Source organism: Medicago sativa, chromosome 4 (genome assembly GCF_051527215.1).
Source record: "Medicago sativa cultivar Bolivia chromosome 4, Bolivia_mono, whole genome shotgun sequence".
Taxonomy (NCBI): Eukaryota; Viridiplantae; Streptophyta; class Magnoliopsida; order Fabales; family Fabaceae; genus Medicago; species Medicago sativa.
Window position 1 is genome coordinate 90,871,672 of NC_140752.1, and position 17,659 is coordinate 90,889,330.

General features: G+C 32.3%; 1 protein-coding gene, 1 long non-coding RNA gene and 1 pseudogene across 2 annotated transcripts; 1 reads left to right on the forward strand and 2 right to left on the reverse strand.

Annotated features, from left to right (window-relative positions):
- Positions 1-3,483: 3,483 nt before the first annotated feature.
- LOC146933654 (uncharacterized) lies at positions 3,484-4,471 on the forward strand. The gene has a single exon (XM_085705445.1). The coding sequence runs from the start codon at positions 3,782-3,784 to the stop codon at positions 4,394-4,396; it is 615 nt and encodes a 204-aa protein (XP_085561571.1). The 5' UTR covers positions 3,484-3,781; the 3' UTR covers positions 4,397-4,471.
- A 3,492-nt stretch (positions 4,472-7,963) lies between these two features.
- Positions 7,964-9,231, reverse strand: LOC146933655 (zinc finger protein STOP1 homolog; annotated as a pseudogene).
- Positions 9,232-15,171: 5,940 nt separating this feature from the next.
- LOC146933656 (uncharacterized) lies at positions 15,172-17,015 on the reverse strand. Its single transcript, XR_015008430.1, has 2 exons — positions 15,534-17,015; positions 15,172-15,457 (listed from the first exon to the last, which is right to left on the reverse strand). It is a non-coding gene; the product is annotated as an uncharacterized LOC146933656 (long non-coding RNA).
- Between the last annotated feature and the right edge of the window lie 644 nt (positions 17,016-17,659).

Genomic DNA, 17,659 nt, shown 5'->3' on the forward strand with positions numbered 1-17,659 from the left:
ATGCTTAGGTCTTGCGGCTTTTAGAGCAAATGATGGATAATTTAAATCTCTGGCCGATGCATATGTTGTGCCAAAGGAGCAACTGTTGTAATCACATGTGACTAGTGGTAGAGTCGTTTTGTTGTAGCCCTGCCCACATAAAAATCTGATGTAATCATTCACGTCTGCATCATATCATATATTAATCCATGATTCACAGCCTTTATAGGATCAATTTGGCCAGCTCCATACGCAAATTCTATATCACGGTTATTTCATGGGCATTTTCTTAGCTGCAACACAAAAAATACAAAATGTTTGTTTATATTAGCTTACAATATACTATGTAGATTACTCTCCTAAAATCAAATAAATTTGAATCACACTATTTTTTTTTTATTTTTTTTTTATATTTTTTAGGGCAAATTGCACTAACCTCCCTTAAGGTCTTCTAAAATAACACTTCCACCCCCTCTAGTTTTCAAAAAACACTCACCTCCCTTATACATTAACGGTGTTTGTCTCATCAATTAACTTGCATCATTTAGACATTACTCCCATGAGGCCAAGACATACAAGAAATTCAGTACCAAATATTATTTATCTCATGCTTCGTTAATCCAAAAAAGCAAATATTACACAATGAACAACACTGAACAAGATTCATATCATTCTGTGAAACTGATAAATTGAGCTTGGATACCAAAGCAAAAGTTATATTGAGATTCGAACAATAAGATAAAAGATTAAAGCAGCACTACACACAATTCAATACGCTCAACAAATTGAAAGGATAATTTTCCTTAAATCAAGTTTCAACCACTGAAATGAAATTTATGTAAAAATTAGGTATTTCAGTCACGTAAAACCAAAAGAACAAATTACTGGAAAAGGAAATTAGAGCAAGCTGTGAAGAAAGGGGAAATGAGTGAGACAAAAATTCAGCAACGGGAGAGTAATTGAGAAATCATATAGCTTATTGGAATTTGCTTTCTATAGAGGTCTGATGTTTCTTTTAACAGAGAAGTAACAGTGTTATCATTCAAGGGAAGTTTATGTAGGTTTGTTAAATAAATAAGGGAGGTTAGTGTAAATTTTAAAACTAGAGGGGTGTGAGTGTTATTTAAGGAAAACTTAAGGGAGGTGAGTGTAATTTCCTCTATTTTTTAAGTAGTAGTAGATAACTTTGAACAATCATTCAAAAAAATTGTTTATCTACAATTCTCATTACTACATGTAAGTAACTCGGAATACTTTTTTTTTTTTGTTGAATAATAACTATGAATGCTTTGTTATTAAATTCATAATTTTAGAAAATAAAATATTTTTAAATACTTTTAAAGCTTTATCTATAATCTTATTTCTTTTATGATTTATAATTTCATAGTTTTTTTTAAGAGTATAATTTCATAGTTGACGGGATGAGTTCATGATACTATACATAAACAATAAAAACCATGGTAAAACATACAAAAATCTTTAAATGTAGTGAAATATAATACATGATTACTCTTCGAGAGAGTTCATACTTTAATATAGAGGAAAACATAATTTTAATCCAAATTCCTATATAGGGGCGGATTCAGAGCCCGGCGACCCCGGGCGGTCGCCTAGGCTCGATCCGTAATTTCCTCACATTAGGCCCAACCTATAGGCCCATTTACACACTTGAAAAAAAAAAATTGGGCAAATGCATCACACATTCACACGCGTGACAACACAAAGTCACAAACTCTTCTCTGGATCTCTCTCTCGATCTCGGTACTCACTACTACGGCGGACTCAGTTCTTCACTCATCATCAGTCATCTCTCTCTGACTCTCTCCCGCGGGCTATATGATATTCACTCACTCTCATCTCTCTCTCGGCGGTTGCTAATCTCAACTCTTCTCATTCACTCTAATTCTCTAAAGGTAATCTCTTCTTCTCCTTCCTTTCTTTCCTTGTTTTAGGGTTTTAGAAAAATTGTAAAATTGGTTGTGCAATTGAAAAATTGATCATTTGAAAGAGCTTTTACTTGTTTGTGGTGCTGCTATGGTGGCTGTTGAAATGCTAAGATTTGGTTCCATTATTGCCAAAATTTGCAGCTGCGAGTAGCTATGGCTGGTATATAATTTAAGGAAAATGTTAACTTGTGTCCTCAAGGCACAAGTTAATGAGTCAAATGTAGAAACTTTTTATTGGAATTCGTGTATTGCATTTAATTTGTTGACTTTTAATTAGTTGAATGCGCAAATGTTAATGGAATATTTCTATTTTAGGATTGCTTAACATGTGTCCTTAGGGCACAAGTTAACATGACCCATAATTTAATTGGGTTGGTGGTGGTAGTTCCTTGGACTTGGAGTATTAAAGAAGAATTTTGCTCTCCACCCAGCACTTTTCGCTCGCACCCTGCACCGCTTCCAAATATACCCTTGCGTTAGTTAAGTCACGCAGCGTGACTTAACTAACGCGCTTTGTAAGCAATGCGTGACTTAAGTCACGCACGTTGGCCGGTGGTCAGAACTGAAGAACAAACGTTTTTTTTGTCTGTGGTCAATGTTTCAACATTCAATCCACACGTTTTCTACCAAATTTTACACGTTTTTTGACCACATTAATGGATTTACCACATATACTACCATTTCTACCTATAAATACATCTACATATTTCCCTAATTCCTCACACCATCTCACTTTCTCCCCCTCATCACTCTCTCCCTCTATTTCTCTTATTTCTTCTTTTTCTTTTCAATATTCTCTTTGGGGTAAAAGGTGATCAATTTTCGTCGGGCTAAAATAGTGAGTAGCCGACTTGGGGAAATGATCGACCCTTGGGATAATTTTAAACCTGTTTTTTTAACCGCAGAAACTTTTTACCGTGGGTAAAAAGAACTTCGTGTGGTAAAAAAAACAGCTTTAAATTTAGCCCAAGGGTTGATGATGTATTTTCCCCAAGAAGGCTGCTCACTATTTTACCCCACGAAGATTGTTCACTTTTTACCCCAAGAAGGATAAAATAAGTAGATTTAGTGAATAAGTAGATTACTTTTTATCATATGAATTATTGTAATGTAATTTATGAATTATTAATAAAATGAGAGATTATTTATGCCTCAATTTTGTTCCTTTGTTTTATATTTGTTGTATTTACCTTTATTTATATTTGTATTAATATAAAGAATAATATTGAATCAATAATTTAGAATAAAATTAAGAAAATAATTTAGATTAATGTAAACAAAATAATTTCAAAGTAAAGTTAATAAAATAATTTTGAATAAAGTTAATAAAGTTAAGAAAATAACATAATTTGAATAAAGTTAAAATAAACAAAATAATTTCGAATAAGTTAATAAAAATAATTTGAAAAAGTATCCTTGCGCCACTTAACTTGCGTTGCGTAAGTTAACTTGCGCAGAAACTTACACTTGCGCAAGTTAACTAGCGCATGGGCATTTTCGGCATGGCTGCAGGGTGCGAGTAAAAGTTGGTGGGTGGAGAGCAAATTTCATTAAAGAAAGCATCTTTTGGTTTCCTGTGGTGGGCCTTTATGTTCGTGACTTTTGAAGTGGTGTGTTTTGTTTTTGCTTCCCACTAGCTTGTTTTGATTCCTTCAATGTTCTACTATTGTATCTTTTGGAGTCTTGCTTGCAGTATGTCACGTGAAGGCTGCTAGTGCTTCTTAATTTTTGCCTTGGCCACCGCCTAATGTCGCCAATGAGTTTAATCCAAATGAGATTGTGCGTGATCCAGGTCTTAGGAAACAAATTTGGGAGTATGCTCCGGATATTCAAGACCAAGTGAGGAGGGCATATATATGCAACCAAATTTGGAAAGTTTTCCTCATACTCAATTTGGGAGGGATACAAGATCATTTTCTAGATCATGGTATAACAAGTATACATGGATTGAATATAGTGAGTCGAAGGATGCAGCTGATTGTTTTTATTGCTTCTCATGTCTTGACCCCAAGAACTCTTTCTCCAAGTTTGATGTTGATAAGCTTGCTCGTCTTGCTGATATTTATCATGATGACTTTTCTGATGATGACCGTGGAGCAATAAGGGAGCAACTTGACACTTATGTACTTCAAGTGAAAAGGCATGCTTCCTTTTCTTCTTGTGAAGATGTTCAAAGTTTGGCTATGAATATGGTTCAAACTGAGAAACATTTGGTATTTCCATTGGTCTACAAACTCATTGAGTTGGCTTTGATATTGCCGGTGTCGACAACATCCGTTGAAAGAGCTTTTTCAGCAATGAAGTTTATCAAGACTAAATTGCGCAACAATATCAACAATGAGTGGTTAAATGACTTGATGATATGTTACACCGAGCGGGAGATATTCAAATCACTTGATGACATTGATATTATTCGAACATTCACCGCAAAGAAATCTCGGAAAGACCATTTACCTCCTAATTTTATCTAGCTTGGCGGGTAATATTCCATCTCTCTTAATTCAAATTGTAATTTTGTTCAAAAAAAGACGAACCTCTCTTTTAAATTTTTTTGCATATATTTTTCGCCCAGGCTCTATGAAATTCCTGGCTCTGCCACAGGTAACTTTCACAATGGTTTGTGATGAAGATTCAACTTTAAAAACCACAACTTGTTTAAAATATTAGTTAAAACTAAGAATGTGTTAAGATTATTTTCTTGATGCATGAACATATGGATGAGGTGTGACACAATTAATTTATATTACCTGTTGTCATTAGAGCTGAACGGATAGCAGCACTCAACAAGTTGCCACCCTAGAAAAAACCTATAAATAACAAGCCTGAGCCAGTGAGTTTTTCTAGTTCCAATAACATGACCATTCACGGTTTTCCTTTGGTATTAGTTGTCTTCTTCCTCTTAATAGATGTAGTCTTCAGCGTATTCTTCGGAGGAAAAATGAAACAGCATTATAAAGCCGCGGTGGTGGTGGAGGCAGCGGTGGCTGTGGTGGCAGTGATAGTGGCGACGCGGAGGCAGCATTGAGCACTATATAAAATGAGCACTAGTTTAAAAAAAAAACCGATCAAGCAAAAAAATTATTTGTATAAAAATCAATCGGTCATGAAAATAATATATTTTTTTTGAACAAGGGTCATGAAAATAATATTGCCTTCAGTAATAATCCCAAGTAAAAATATGCTAGACAATATGTTTCTATGAGACAAAAATAATTATGCAATTTCCATGATAAATATATGGTTTTTCGTGTAAAAATATTTTCATGTAAAATCATTTAAAAAAAACATTGTGAGTGTGTGATTTATTTTAATGAGAGCTTTGCCTACTACTTACAAATAATCCTAATATAAATATAAACATGACGAAACATTGATTGGTAAAGTGAGGCAATACCTTGAATAAAAGAGGTACTTGGTTGCTTTTTACGACATTTGGAAAGAATTTTTTTGAGATGTGATTCAACATACCTTAATTAATGATGGTAGAGCAAGTAGAGGTCCTTGTAACCACTAAAAGTATGCAAGTTGCTACCAATTTTTGCAAATCTTTTCCCGTTCATGTTCACAACCTCTAACATTTGCCTCCAATCAATGCATGGAACTTTTTTACAATAAGACATTTAGATCTAATCCTGGAAAGCAGTGTCCACCAGAACTTAATAGTATGTTCAAGGAAATCGTTGAAAAATTCATAGAATTTTCAAAGTAACATAGTGTGATAGTAACGCATGTCTCTCTCTCTCTCTCTCTCTCTCTCTCTCTCTCTATATATATATATATATATATATATATATATATATATATATATATATATATACATATATACATACAGACACACCAACGTGTATGTGTGCGCACGCACGATCGTGCGGGCATACTTGTGAATACAAATTAAATGACTCCATATTTGATATAAGAAATTTATGTCAAAAAAGTTATAAATATTATCAAAGTAAAAAGGGCAATGCTACAACACATCCATCAATTTTTATGAAGACATGTTTTAGCATTGAACACCTTCTTTGTTTGGACAAAACACTTCAACTTTCCTTTATCAAAACAAGTCAAGCTGAAGGGCATATATGTGAAACAAAAATTATAATTAATATATATTTTTTATTCTAGCTCTTTTTCTCAGGTAATCACACTGCACTTCATATCCGTTCACCACAAAAATCAGCATCGTTGTAGCACTAGTTAAATTTTTCTTCATATAATGGTGACTATTTCCTCATGAAAATAGTTTTCAAAAGAATAGAGAAGACTTGGCATATTTTTGAAACTTTTTTTTTTAATTAAGAAAATGACAAATCAATAATAAAAGTAATGCAAACCAATAATTAGTAGCTCAAATAATGAAAGTGCATACACATAATTTTTTTTTTGTTGTGTGTATGTAATAAGGCTTACAGTCCAATGAGTTTGGTCACAATTTTCTGATTCGTGTCTGGTTCGAGTAGGAGACAGAGGGAGTATGTAATAACAATAGCTTATGCTTAATTGTTATGAGAAAATGAGAATAAGAAAAAAGAGAGAGGGAAAGACAGAGAAGAACAGAGTGATGGGTGTGATATGTTATAATATATTTATATGACTTATTTGATAGAGATGGTTATACGAAACTTTAAATGATTTAATTTCATAAGACATAATATTCAAACTATTGAAGAGATAACTTAATTAAAATAAATAAGTCTCTTTATTTACACAAACAATCTAGATGTATATTGTATAATATTCATAGTTAGTATAATTTACAAATAATGCGTATGAGAATGACATCATTTGTTCATTTTAAAAAAAAAAAAATTTGGAAAGAAATTTGTTACAATTGATTTTTATGTTGAAGCTATAATCTGAACTCCTAAGGAAATTCTGAATTATGTTGATGAAAGAAAGTTTTAAAGTAAAAATATATTAAGATTATTTGGAATTATAAATTTATTATTTAAGTGAAATTTTGTGCATGAAGAAGCGTATATAAGAAAGGGAAATGTTAACCGGTGTTTCCGGGACACTAGTTAAGCATACAAAAAAAAGGATATTCTTACGATTAAAGGAAACTTTGTTGACTTATTTATGGATTAATTACACAATTTCCAATGCAATAATTACTATATAATTTTCCTTTTTAGTATCCTTAATCAGTGCATCGAGGGCACCTGTTAACATTTCCCATAAAGAATTTATGAAAAATAGTTTGATAAGAGTGTAATAGAATAGCTGTTATCTCACTTAATGGGAACAAATGTTGTGGCATGGCGTATGAAAATGTTGAACAACTTGAATTGATACTGCATGTACTATATCTTAGTTCAAATGATGATGCTAATGTATTTTGTTAATTATATATTTTTTGGTATTTCATTTTTGTCAATACTATAGTTAGCGTAAAACATTTGTACCTTAGCGGTACAACAATATCTTTTAAACATGTGCAAATTTTAGCATTACATTAAAGAAGTTGCGAATTTACTCTTATTGAGGACGATGATTATACACGTACAAGAAACATGTGGTTTTCTTATTCTGGGGGGGGGGGGGGGGGGGGGGGAAGTGAAGATAATATTCCGCACAGTACTAATTCGATGGCTCTCACCCACCTATAGAAGCAAAAACAAGGGCCTTAAGATAAACCCTCTTTTGGTCAAGTGAGTTGAGATTATCGAAGATATCCATTGAAATGGGTTGCACATGTGGAATATATTTTTGCTAAATCTAGGATCCAAACTCTATTGGAAGTTATTTTTGAATGATTGTAGATCCATCTAAAGTTATTTTCAAATTATGTCTTTAATACTCCGCTAAGACGGTAAGACCGTGCCTTTCAACAAAAGAAAAAGTCGTCTAACATTTTTCTTCTTCTTTCAAGTAGTTAAATGATCATAATTTCACCTCTTAAGATGAATAAATAGATAATACTTCCTCGAGTCTCATTTATAAAAGAAAATTTAGTTTTTAGGTTCATTCAATAAATAATGTATCTAGTAATTTAAATAATGAACATTCTCTAATAATAAAAACCAAAATAATAATCTTTGCCAAAAAAAAGAAAAAAACCGAAATAATACTATATTCAAACCTCCTTCCATGACGTCGTGTTTATTACAATATAATTATTCACTACCAACTCGGTTATGTTTACGGGAACAAAAGAAATCCCAATTCGTATTGCTACATTTACTTTAAAGGAATGTGTATTAAAGTTGGTTTTGTTAAAAATAATAATAATGTTATAACTAAAAATGAAGTTAATATAAAAGTGTATCTCAAAGTTGTTTGTATGCTAGTCAAACCCAAAATTTATCCAAATCATCAAAGAAACCTTCCGGTAACGTATCCATGCAATCATTTTCCTTCGTCAAAAATCTACCCACACCTTCCTCCTTCTGCCGGCGCCGCCGTCATTGATTTTCCTTTCTCTTCAACAACCGCCGGCGAGTGTCCTTCAAACCGCTCCACGTGTCCAAACAATTTCTCCTTCCTAGAAAACGTGGTTCCACACGAACACTTCCACGTGGACTCTCCCCTACACTGTTTCACGTGACTCTTCAAATCCGACACCACCGCAAAACTCTTCCTCCGACACCGATCGCACGTGTGAGTTTTCGGACAATGACTTCTCTTGAAATGGTTCTTCAAACAGAACACCGATTTCAACGGATTGAACTTCTTGTGTAACCTGTTACGTTTGCAACCTTCATAAGGACAAGAAAATCGCGTCGCCGTTAAACGCGCTTGCTTTTCCCTCACGCTACGTAACGCTTCATGTGTCTTGAACTGTTCTCCGTGCGCGCGCATGTGCATACGCAGGTTTGCATCGCGCGTGAAACCTTTCCCGCAAATCTCGCAGAAGTGGAAGTGCTTCGCAAGCAGTTCCACTGCGTCGAGTTCCACAATTTTGGAATGGTAGTTATGAATGGGATTTGCCATGTCATCGTCAATGTAATTGGTTTTCTCACCACCTGTCGAGTATAACTCGGTTGGAGGAATTGTTATTGTTTCTGGACAAGTGGCGAGAAGAGCAGTTGCGTTGATGATGACTTGACGAATTGTGGAGGAGATTTGGTTGGAGAGTGAGTCTAAGTTTTGTTTGGGGAGGACTGTGTTTGTTTGAATGGATTGGGATATGAAGCTTTGAATAGAATCCATTTCGGTACTTAGTTGGGAGAGGTTTTGAAGGGGAATATTTGCATTTGTTTGATGAGTAATTTCAGTGAGATTTTGCATATTGATTGTTTTCTTGAATGTGTAATATTGAATGGGAGAGTAAGTTTGGTGAGTGAAATGATGCAATGAATAAATACCTTTAAATATGATAATGGTTTGTCCAAAATTGAATACATGAGTGAAGGGAGATAGAGATAGGGAAGGCACGTTGCTTTTGTCTGTACATAGAGAGCACGTGTTGTTTAGTCCAAAAGGCCAATTCCATATCGTTCCCCACAAAAATCAGCATCTCTGTAGAACTAGTTAAAATTTTCTTCAATAATGGGTGACTATTTCCTCATGAAAATAGTGTTCAAAAGAATAGAGTAGACTTGGGATAACTTTGAAACTTTTTTTTTAATTAACAAAATGACAAATCAATAATAAAAGTAATGCAAACCAATAATTAGTAGCTCAAATAATGAAAGTGCATACACATAATTAACAACACAGATGGAACACAAACTCTCTAATTCCTTTGTGTTAAAGAGTACCAACTTCATATTTAACTATGTTTAAAGTTTAATCAATAAAGGAGAATCCATAGACTCCAAGAGCAAATATAAAGATTTACTTTAAATCTTGACAATTAATTTTTATATTAATTCATGATTGTGATTAATCACTACTAATCCTTAGCATAAGGTTTTTTGTTCCTTCTTCTGAAACAACCCACGATAATACACTGATGAAAACAGTTCAAATAAATGATGTATACAATTGTGAACTTTTGGTGTTAAATTAAAACGTAAACCACCAACCAACCATTTCAATAGAAGATTAAATAGAAAAAAAAATTCAATTGTATGAATTAGTCGTGATTAATCACAACCATCAATTAATATTAAAATTAATGAATAAAATTTGACGTAACTTTTTATACTTATTATTGGAGTCAATGGATCTCTCGTACATCAAATAATACAATTTTCTATTGAGTTGCTTTTAGCCATCAAAGACTTATTTAGTACATCAAAACATTGAGGTGCAAAACAAACTATCTAACTAAAGTTGTATTTGGTAAGTACGAAAAGTTAGCTTATAGCTTATTGAATTAGTGGCATTTAACCTGCACAAGCAAAAGAGTTGTGCATCCTTGATATAAGAGCTGAAAGCAATTCTGAGCCATTGATATATTAATATTATATTCGAATGGTCCAGATTTGTTGCAAAAGTTGGAAAGGTAACCTGCTGGTTGTTGTTGGCGCGGGTCCCACGGAAAGAATAAAGTTGAGTATTTTAATGATTTTTTTGGCAAGTGATGTATTGGGCTTATATTACAAACCAGGCCCAAGCTTAAAACAAGACAACCTATAATATAAATTTACCAATTAGTTTTGTTGCAAAAGTTGGAAAGGTAACCTGCTGGTTGTTGTTGGCGCGGGTCCCACGGAAAGAATAAAGTTGAGTATTTTAATGATTTTTTTGGCAAGTGATGTATTGGGCTTATATTACAAACCAGGCCCAAGCTTAAAACAAGACAACCTATAATATAAATTTACCAATTAGTTTTGGTAGAAGGAAATTTAGTTATTTTCCTTAAATCATAATATAAATTAAATAAACAATAAATTATATTTATAACAATAAATCATATTTGTAAATTAAAGATACATTTAATCGAAAAAGAATATGATTTATTAGAAGTTTTTTTTTCTTTTCGATAAATTTAGAATATTGGATTTTTAGATAATTGGATTTTATTTTCGATAAACCATATTTAAAATTTAGATAATTAAATTTTTTTTCTTTTCAAAAATTTAGAAAATTTAATAATTGGATAAAAATTTAGTAATTAGATTATTTTTTATTTTTCGAAAAATAAGATAATTGTATAAAAAGACAGTTTAGTCACTATTATAAACAAAATATAACCTGTTAGGTTTATTTAATAAATAGTGTGTGTGATGTATATTAAGGACCACATAGATTAATTATTGAATAAATAAAAAAATGTCAAGTTTTGGTTATTTTGGTGACCAGAGTGTGTACATTATTGTTGAATGGGTCAAGGTAAATGGACATAAAAATAAGCAAAACATATACTCATTAGTAAGTTTGAGTTTTTGTTTTTTTAAGAATTTTTTTATATTTTTATTCTTGAGTTTATTTAATTAAAGTAGTATTATGTTATTTTCATTTCAATGTGTTTAAAAAATAGTTGTAATTTGTTATCTATATTGAATTTATAAATTAGTTTTTTAATAATAACGATAAAATAAATAAAATACAAATCACATAGTGAATATCTTGATTAATCAATTAACATTTATCCAAGTACTTTCCGTATAAGATTTTTGTTGTTAGGGTAAGAGTTGTGGGTTTGATTATTCGTTGTGATCAATTGATCTAACTATTAGTAGTCTTCCAAGTAGTTTAATTCGAACACTATTGTCGTTAGGGTTAGAGTTGTAGGCAAGATAAGTTGGTGAATAGTTTGATTAGGCATTAAACATTCATCGAAATACTTATCGTATATTATTCTACTTGTTAGGGTAAGTGTGACACCCTAAATCCCAAGAATAATTATTGCTATTATTTAATTAAAAATAGAGTTTAATTCGCAGCGGAAAGTGTCAAATAAAAACTTCTCTAATGATATAGGAATTCTTCCACAAAATTTAGGATATCACATTGACTCATAACAAACATAATTCATATTTCACTTCATTAAAAATTATAGTAATAATAACGTCGAATCTTTTTCTTTTGAAAATATTTCATTTTACATCATAGACAATGGTTTTCTTGCACAAAATTAAATAAGTAAGCATATCCCTTTTCCCGTGTCACTATCAGAGCGGTGCTTTTCCGCAAAATAACCGACGACACAAGACAAGTCCTCACGAAAGGCATGCACTTGACTCCAAGACTCATAACCTATATAACTACGGTTTCGCAACCGCAGGGCCAAGCCAGCAAACACAAACAACGAAGGGGTGAGTTCCGAGAACATGTAATAGTATAAAAAAAATGAGAAGAACATGTAAGCAATTAAGTCAAATTCGTTTCACATCACAAACATAATATTCAAAACCTTGAAGAATATACTATATCATCTCAATCTATATTAGTAGAAAATATCATTACAACTTAAGAACCAAAAAAAATTTCACAAACACAATGTCACAATTCAATTCCAACTAGTCACAACACATGTAGTCACCAATAACCATCTTCATAAGAACATCAACAAATAATCACCTTCATCGTCTCATACAATTACATTAATAGACATCACAAAGTAATTCGTTAAAACATCACAACTTAACAACTTGACTCGACAACACGACTCAACTTGACAATGCACTCTTAACAACTTAAATCATCGTGAAACTTCTTGATATGAAAATGCATGTGGTACCATTCAACAACATATATGAGCGTAATTAGGCTCTTCAACAAGTGAGCATAAAGCTGCCGGGCTTAAAGCCCCCAACGTATTTGAGCATAAAGCTGCCGGGCCTAAAGCCCCCATCTTTAATGAGTATGCAATGGACTCAATCTTCCTACAACTTAGACAACAACGTGAACATCTTATACAATTCCATAATCATGGACAACTTCTTAATTCTTGCAACTTAGACCGACTCATGCAATTTCAACTGTATACACCCACCCGTTTATTTTCTCTACCCACTAATAATGTAAATTAATTTTATTTTACTCACTCATAACTAATATCCTCCTAAAAATACTCATAGAAAACTCCTATCACTTTTTCTATAATGATTAAAATATTAAATCAATAAATAAAATATCACATTTTATATTACTTCTAGATCAAATAAATAAGTATAAAATTATCACACCATAACTGCTACACATATAAGGAAAAGTAATCAAAATATTACTAAGACTCCATAATAATTATTTATAAAATAAATAATTAAATAAGATGATAGTTAGAGATAATTAAAATAAAATATGCCCACACTTCTTATTAATTTACACAATGTAACAAAAAATTAAGTAAATACATGTACGTTATAAGCATGGTTAGTCGATAACATGGGTTTCGTTAGTCAATGAACGTTTTGACTCCGAGATTCTTTCAGTTAGGGTAAGAGTTGTGAGTTTCATCAGTTGTTCTGAAGTATTGGAAGTAGTTTAGGTCGAAGAATCTTGTCATTAGGGTTAGAGTTGTTATTAGGGTTAGAGTTTATTTAATTAAAGTATTATTATGTTGTTTCATTTCAATGTGTTTAAAAAATAAAATGTAATTTGTTATCTATATTGTCATTAGGGTTGAAATTGCATTTTGTATGTATATGGAAAAATCTGAAAATGTATACAAATTTAGTAGAAGTTGTTTTAGTAAATTGGATGCTTGTAATTGGATTTTATTTTTTTTGGAAAAATTATAAGATGAATGAAATATGTGTAATATTTGACCTATAAATACACAATCCGGTCGGTATTATAAACAAAATTTAACATTTTAGGTTTTTGTATGTGATGTATATTAAAGACCACATACATCATTTATTAATTATCGATTTTCAGTTTTTGTATTTTGATGAATTTCAGTTGTTGTATTTTTAATCTTAAGTTTTATTAATAAAATTGTTTTTTGTCAAGACTAATAAAATTGTATTATGTTATTTTCTATATATAAATATAAAATTAGTTTTGTCGTTATAATATAATATTATTGATGTTTATTTATATTAAAATACAAATTAATTATAATAATAACTGTAATAATAATTAAATACAAGCATTGTCGTTATAAAATGATTTTTCTATGTGGATTTATATCACAATGACTTCAACCCTGTGTATCAAAACTCAAGTAGTAATCTGTTTTTTTGCTAGTACTGAATCCAAAGTGAACAAGGATAACAATCTAGCAGAATTATTTTAGATGTACTACTGCTAATCTCTGACGGGATTTACCATGAATTTTACTCCTAATGGTGGTCAATCTATCCATTTCTTACTTCATTTTTTAATTTTATAATTTCTGGTTTCAGGGTGTTTATGGCTATCCAATTGAAATTCAAGCATTGTTCTTTATGGATTTAAGATGTGCCTTGAAATTGATTAAGCCAGATGCTGAAGGGAAAGAGTTTATGGAACAAATTGTGATACGCTTGCATGCCTTGAGCTATCATATTAGAAGCCACTTTTGATTGGTTTGAAGTAACTCAATGATATATATATATATATATCGATTCAAAACAGAAGAGTACTCGTATACTGTTGTGAACAAGTTTAATGTCATTCCTGATTCTATAGCGTTAGCGACACATTTATCGGTCTAAGTTATCATTTTCTTAGAGCAGGTTGCAGTGAATATGACAATGGTTCTGTCTAGCCAAGGCTATTGCTATATCTTGGAATTATTTGGTTGAAGGCATCAATGGTTTTTTTCCCTTCAAATTAACAACCTTTTTTGTTTCTCGTGACATGAAGGTGGGCAGCGCAATGTTGACAGGGAATTGGTCCCGTAGATTTGGATGGGGCTTGAATTGGTCGTCTTATCCTAGGTGTAGTGATGCAATGCTTTGCTACTTTGGAAGGGATGTATTTGTGGCTTTGAGAGGATATAGTTTAATTATACGTAGCTGAGTTAGGAAAATATTATGTTGTCATATTATTTGTAAGAGTTGGATCAATTCTTGTAAAAGGGATTTATGTCTTCTATAATGTAAAACTTTCTTATTGAATAAATTAGGTGACTTTTGTTCTGAAAATTGAGGATATATTTATGGTTATGTTCTGAAGTTGAACAAACTGCTGCGATAAATTAAGTGTTTACTATAATGCTTAATATGATAATGTTCTAAAGTTGAACAAACTGCCGCTAAAACAGCCGCGCTATACACCAAAAACTAGGCCTACTGAAGTTGTTTTAAAACCAGAACTGCTACATGTTTATGCCAAAAAATCAGAAAAAGAGAGGCGGCCATAACAGAAATCGAAAACACCACTGCAGACCCCATAACAGATAACCATCTATTCATAATTTGATACCAAATCTCATTGTGTTATGCATCTCCAATGATAATTTCATAAGTACATTTGAGAACACTAAATCAAAGCATAACACTCAATCAATAACACAAAAAAGTCAAATTGTTTACAATTGTATCAAGTGCACTTGTTTACACTTAATCCATCTTCACAACATATACCCTAAAATATATCCAGAAGTGTTGCCCAATAAAACCAAATTTTGCTTCACATCTTTATGGATTCATCAATGTTGTGGTATCCTCGTGAAGGTTTCCAATCAATAAGCTAGTAAAACTAGTGGTACCAAATGAGCTTAAAGTGACATTATCTTCACCAAAAGGATATAAAGCAGCAATATCTTCCTGCATAAACATTAAAGATATTTAATCAGTGAACATTTTTTAGTTCATTCACACACTCCAATTGCTATTAGCTTACCATGAAAGGTCTATTGTGTACATCATTGAGCTAGATAGCTCCACTTGTGTTGGGCGCCTTGCATTGCATTTGTGAATTACTCTTTTTTTTAATAGCAAATTTTATTCTCGTCGAGGAAATGTAAGGAATATTTAGCTCGCGGTAAAAAGGAAACAAACAAACATGGTGCCGCCAATATACGTAACACCTAGACCCCAAGAATCCCAAAAACAAAAGGAAAACGGATCTTGAGGCCGACATATAAGTGCGAAGGAAACGTACGCATACCCCCTGCCTCAACCCGTGGTCCACCAAGAAAATCACAACCACCTAAAGCAACACGGCAAGCATCCAGACATCAAACTGAAGCAGCAGCGCCAGTGCCCCAAAACCGACACAGCAGAAAAAACAGACATAACAGACACAAAACCATAACAGAAAAAATCTGCCATCTATCCTCTGATGCTGCATCCAAAATTGCCTTGATCTATGAAACCTTTGAGACATTTTGTACCTCTTCTTCCTTTTTTTTTTTTTTAAAAACCCTTGGTTGGTGTTAAACCATTAATGCTACATTCGATCTCTTTAATTTTGCGAAGAAACATATCTTCTTGATCAATTATAGAGTTACTATTAGAAAACACAAACTTGGGTATACTATTAGAAAGAAAAATAACACATTCAATGCCAGGAACTCAAGCACGACCGTGCTGATGAAGAGCACGACCGTGCACATGAAAATATGAATATTTGTCCCATTCTTCCAGAGATAATCAACACGGCCGTGCCAGAATTACGCATGACCGTGCGTAAGTAATGACCAGCAATTCGTACATGGCAACCACTGAGGGAGATGTATGCTAAGTTGAATCGCAATGCATTTCAAGTAGGAAAATTAGTACTAGTATTCAACAACCATATATCATAATAAATCGTTTAATATGTTTAAAAAATTCTTATACATACCTTCAAGTTTAAAGATTTTAGAAATCTACCAACACCTTCAATGAATCCAGATCTACAAACCAAACTAAGATGCAATCTCCAAACTTCAATGGAAAAATGCACTGATATTGAACAATTGTTGATGGGTAGGTTGGTTGATGGTGAGTGAAAATTTTACGTTAGTGGGTAGATTGGTTGATGGTGAATGAAAATTTATGGAACTATGAAGAAATGAAGAACATGATGAGGGAGAAGAGGATGCAAGAGGAAACCGTAAAAAAAAAAAACTAATGTGAGAAACTAACTTTGTTGATGTGTTACAAGGTGTGAATTACTCCTCTCCATGTTTCAATTTTAGTAGGGGGTTTACAAGTAATTGCTGATAATTGATGGTGTTTTAGGGGGGTGTGAGCAGCAGAAACAATAAATGGAATAGTTTATAATATAATATGTTTTCATTAAAATATTCCAGCAGGTAAAAAGTGTTTTTTTACTGCCAGCTGTCCTTCATTTCCTGCCTGCTAAATGTGCACAACTCTTTTGCTTGTGCAGGTTAAATGCCACCTATTGAATTAGATTATAAGTTTGTAGGATCAAAACATGACGTGTTTGGTAACAAGTTTTTCTCACGAGCTTATAGCTTTTTTTGAGAAGTTATTTCAAGTAGATTTCAAACTTATAGCTAATAGCTTTTTATATTCTCTTCCAATTTTAACCTTACTAATTTAATTTTGCTTTTTTTTAATAAAAAAAAAACTACCCATATATTCATATGTAACTACCCACTTTTTATATTTAAAAAAAAAAAAAAAAACTATGGTGCAACCAGCCACTTACGTCACTACCCATATTTTTTTTGACGTCACTACCCACATTTTTTTTTGACACTCAATACCCATATGTATCATTCAAGTTGTAGCACGCACTCATAATTGTATGATGCCGTGCCATCACTCTTTCGAATATTTAATAGATTCTGGCATTGGCATTGACACCTGCATATTGTTCACAGCAAAACATCCACACATGATGATTCTACTCATCTACTGTCTGCCACTTTGCACTCCAACCGGAAACTAACACATTTGCTAAACTCTAATGACTGAATCAGCTTTGCAAACTCATATCCTCTTATTGTTTTATTATTTAACCTTAATGGGCCTCTTATTATTTAATCTTATCTTAATGGGCACTTACTAATA

Excerpts from the sequence above, each read along its gene's own strand:
- LOC146933654 (XM_085705445.1), top strand. The coding sequence starts at position 3,782 with ATGCAACCAAATTTGGAAAGTTTTCCTCATACTCAATTTGGGAGGGAT.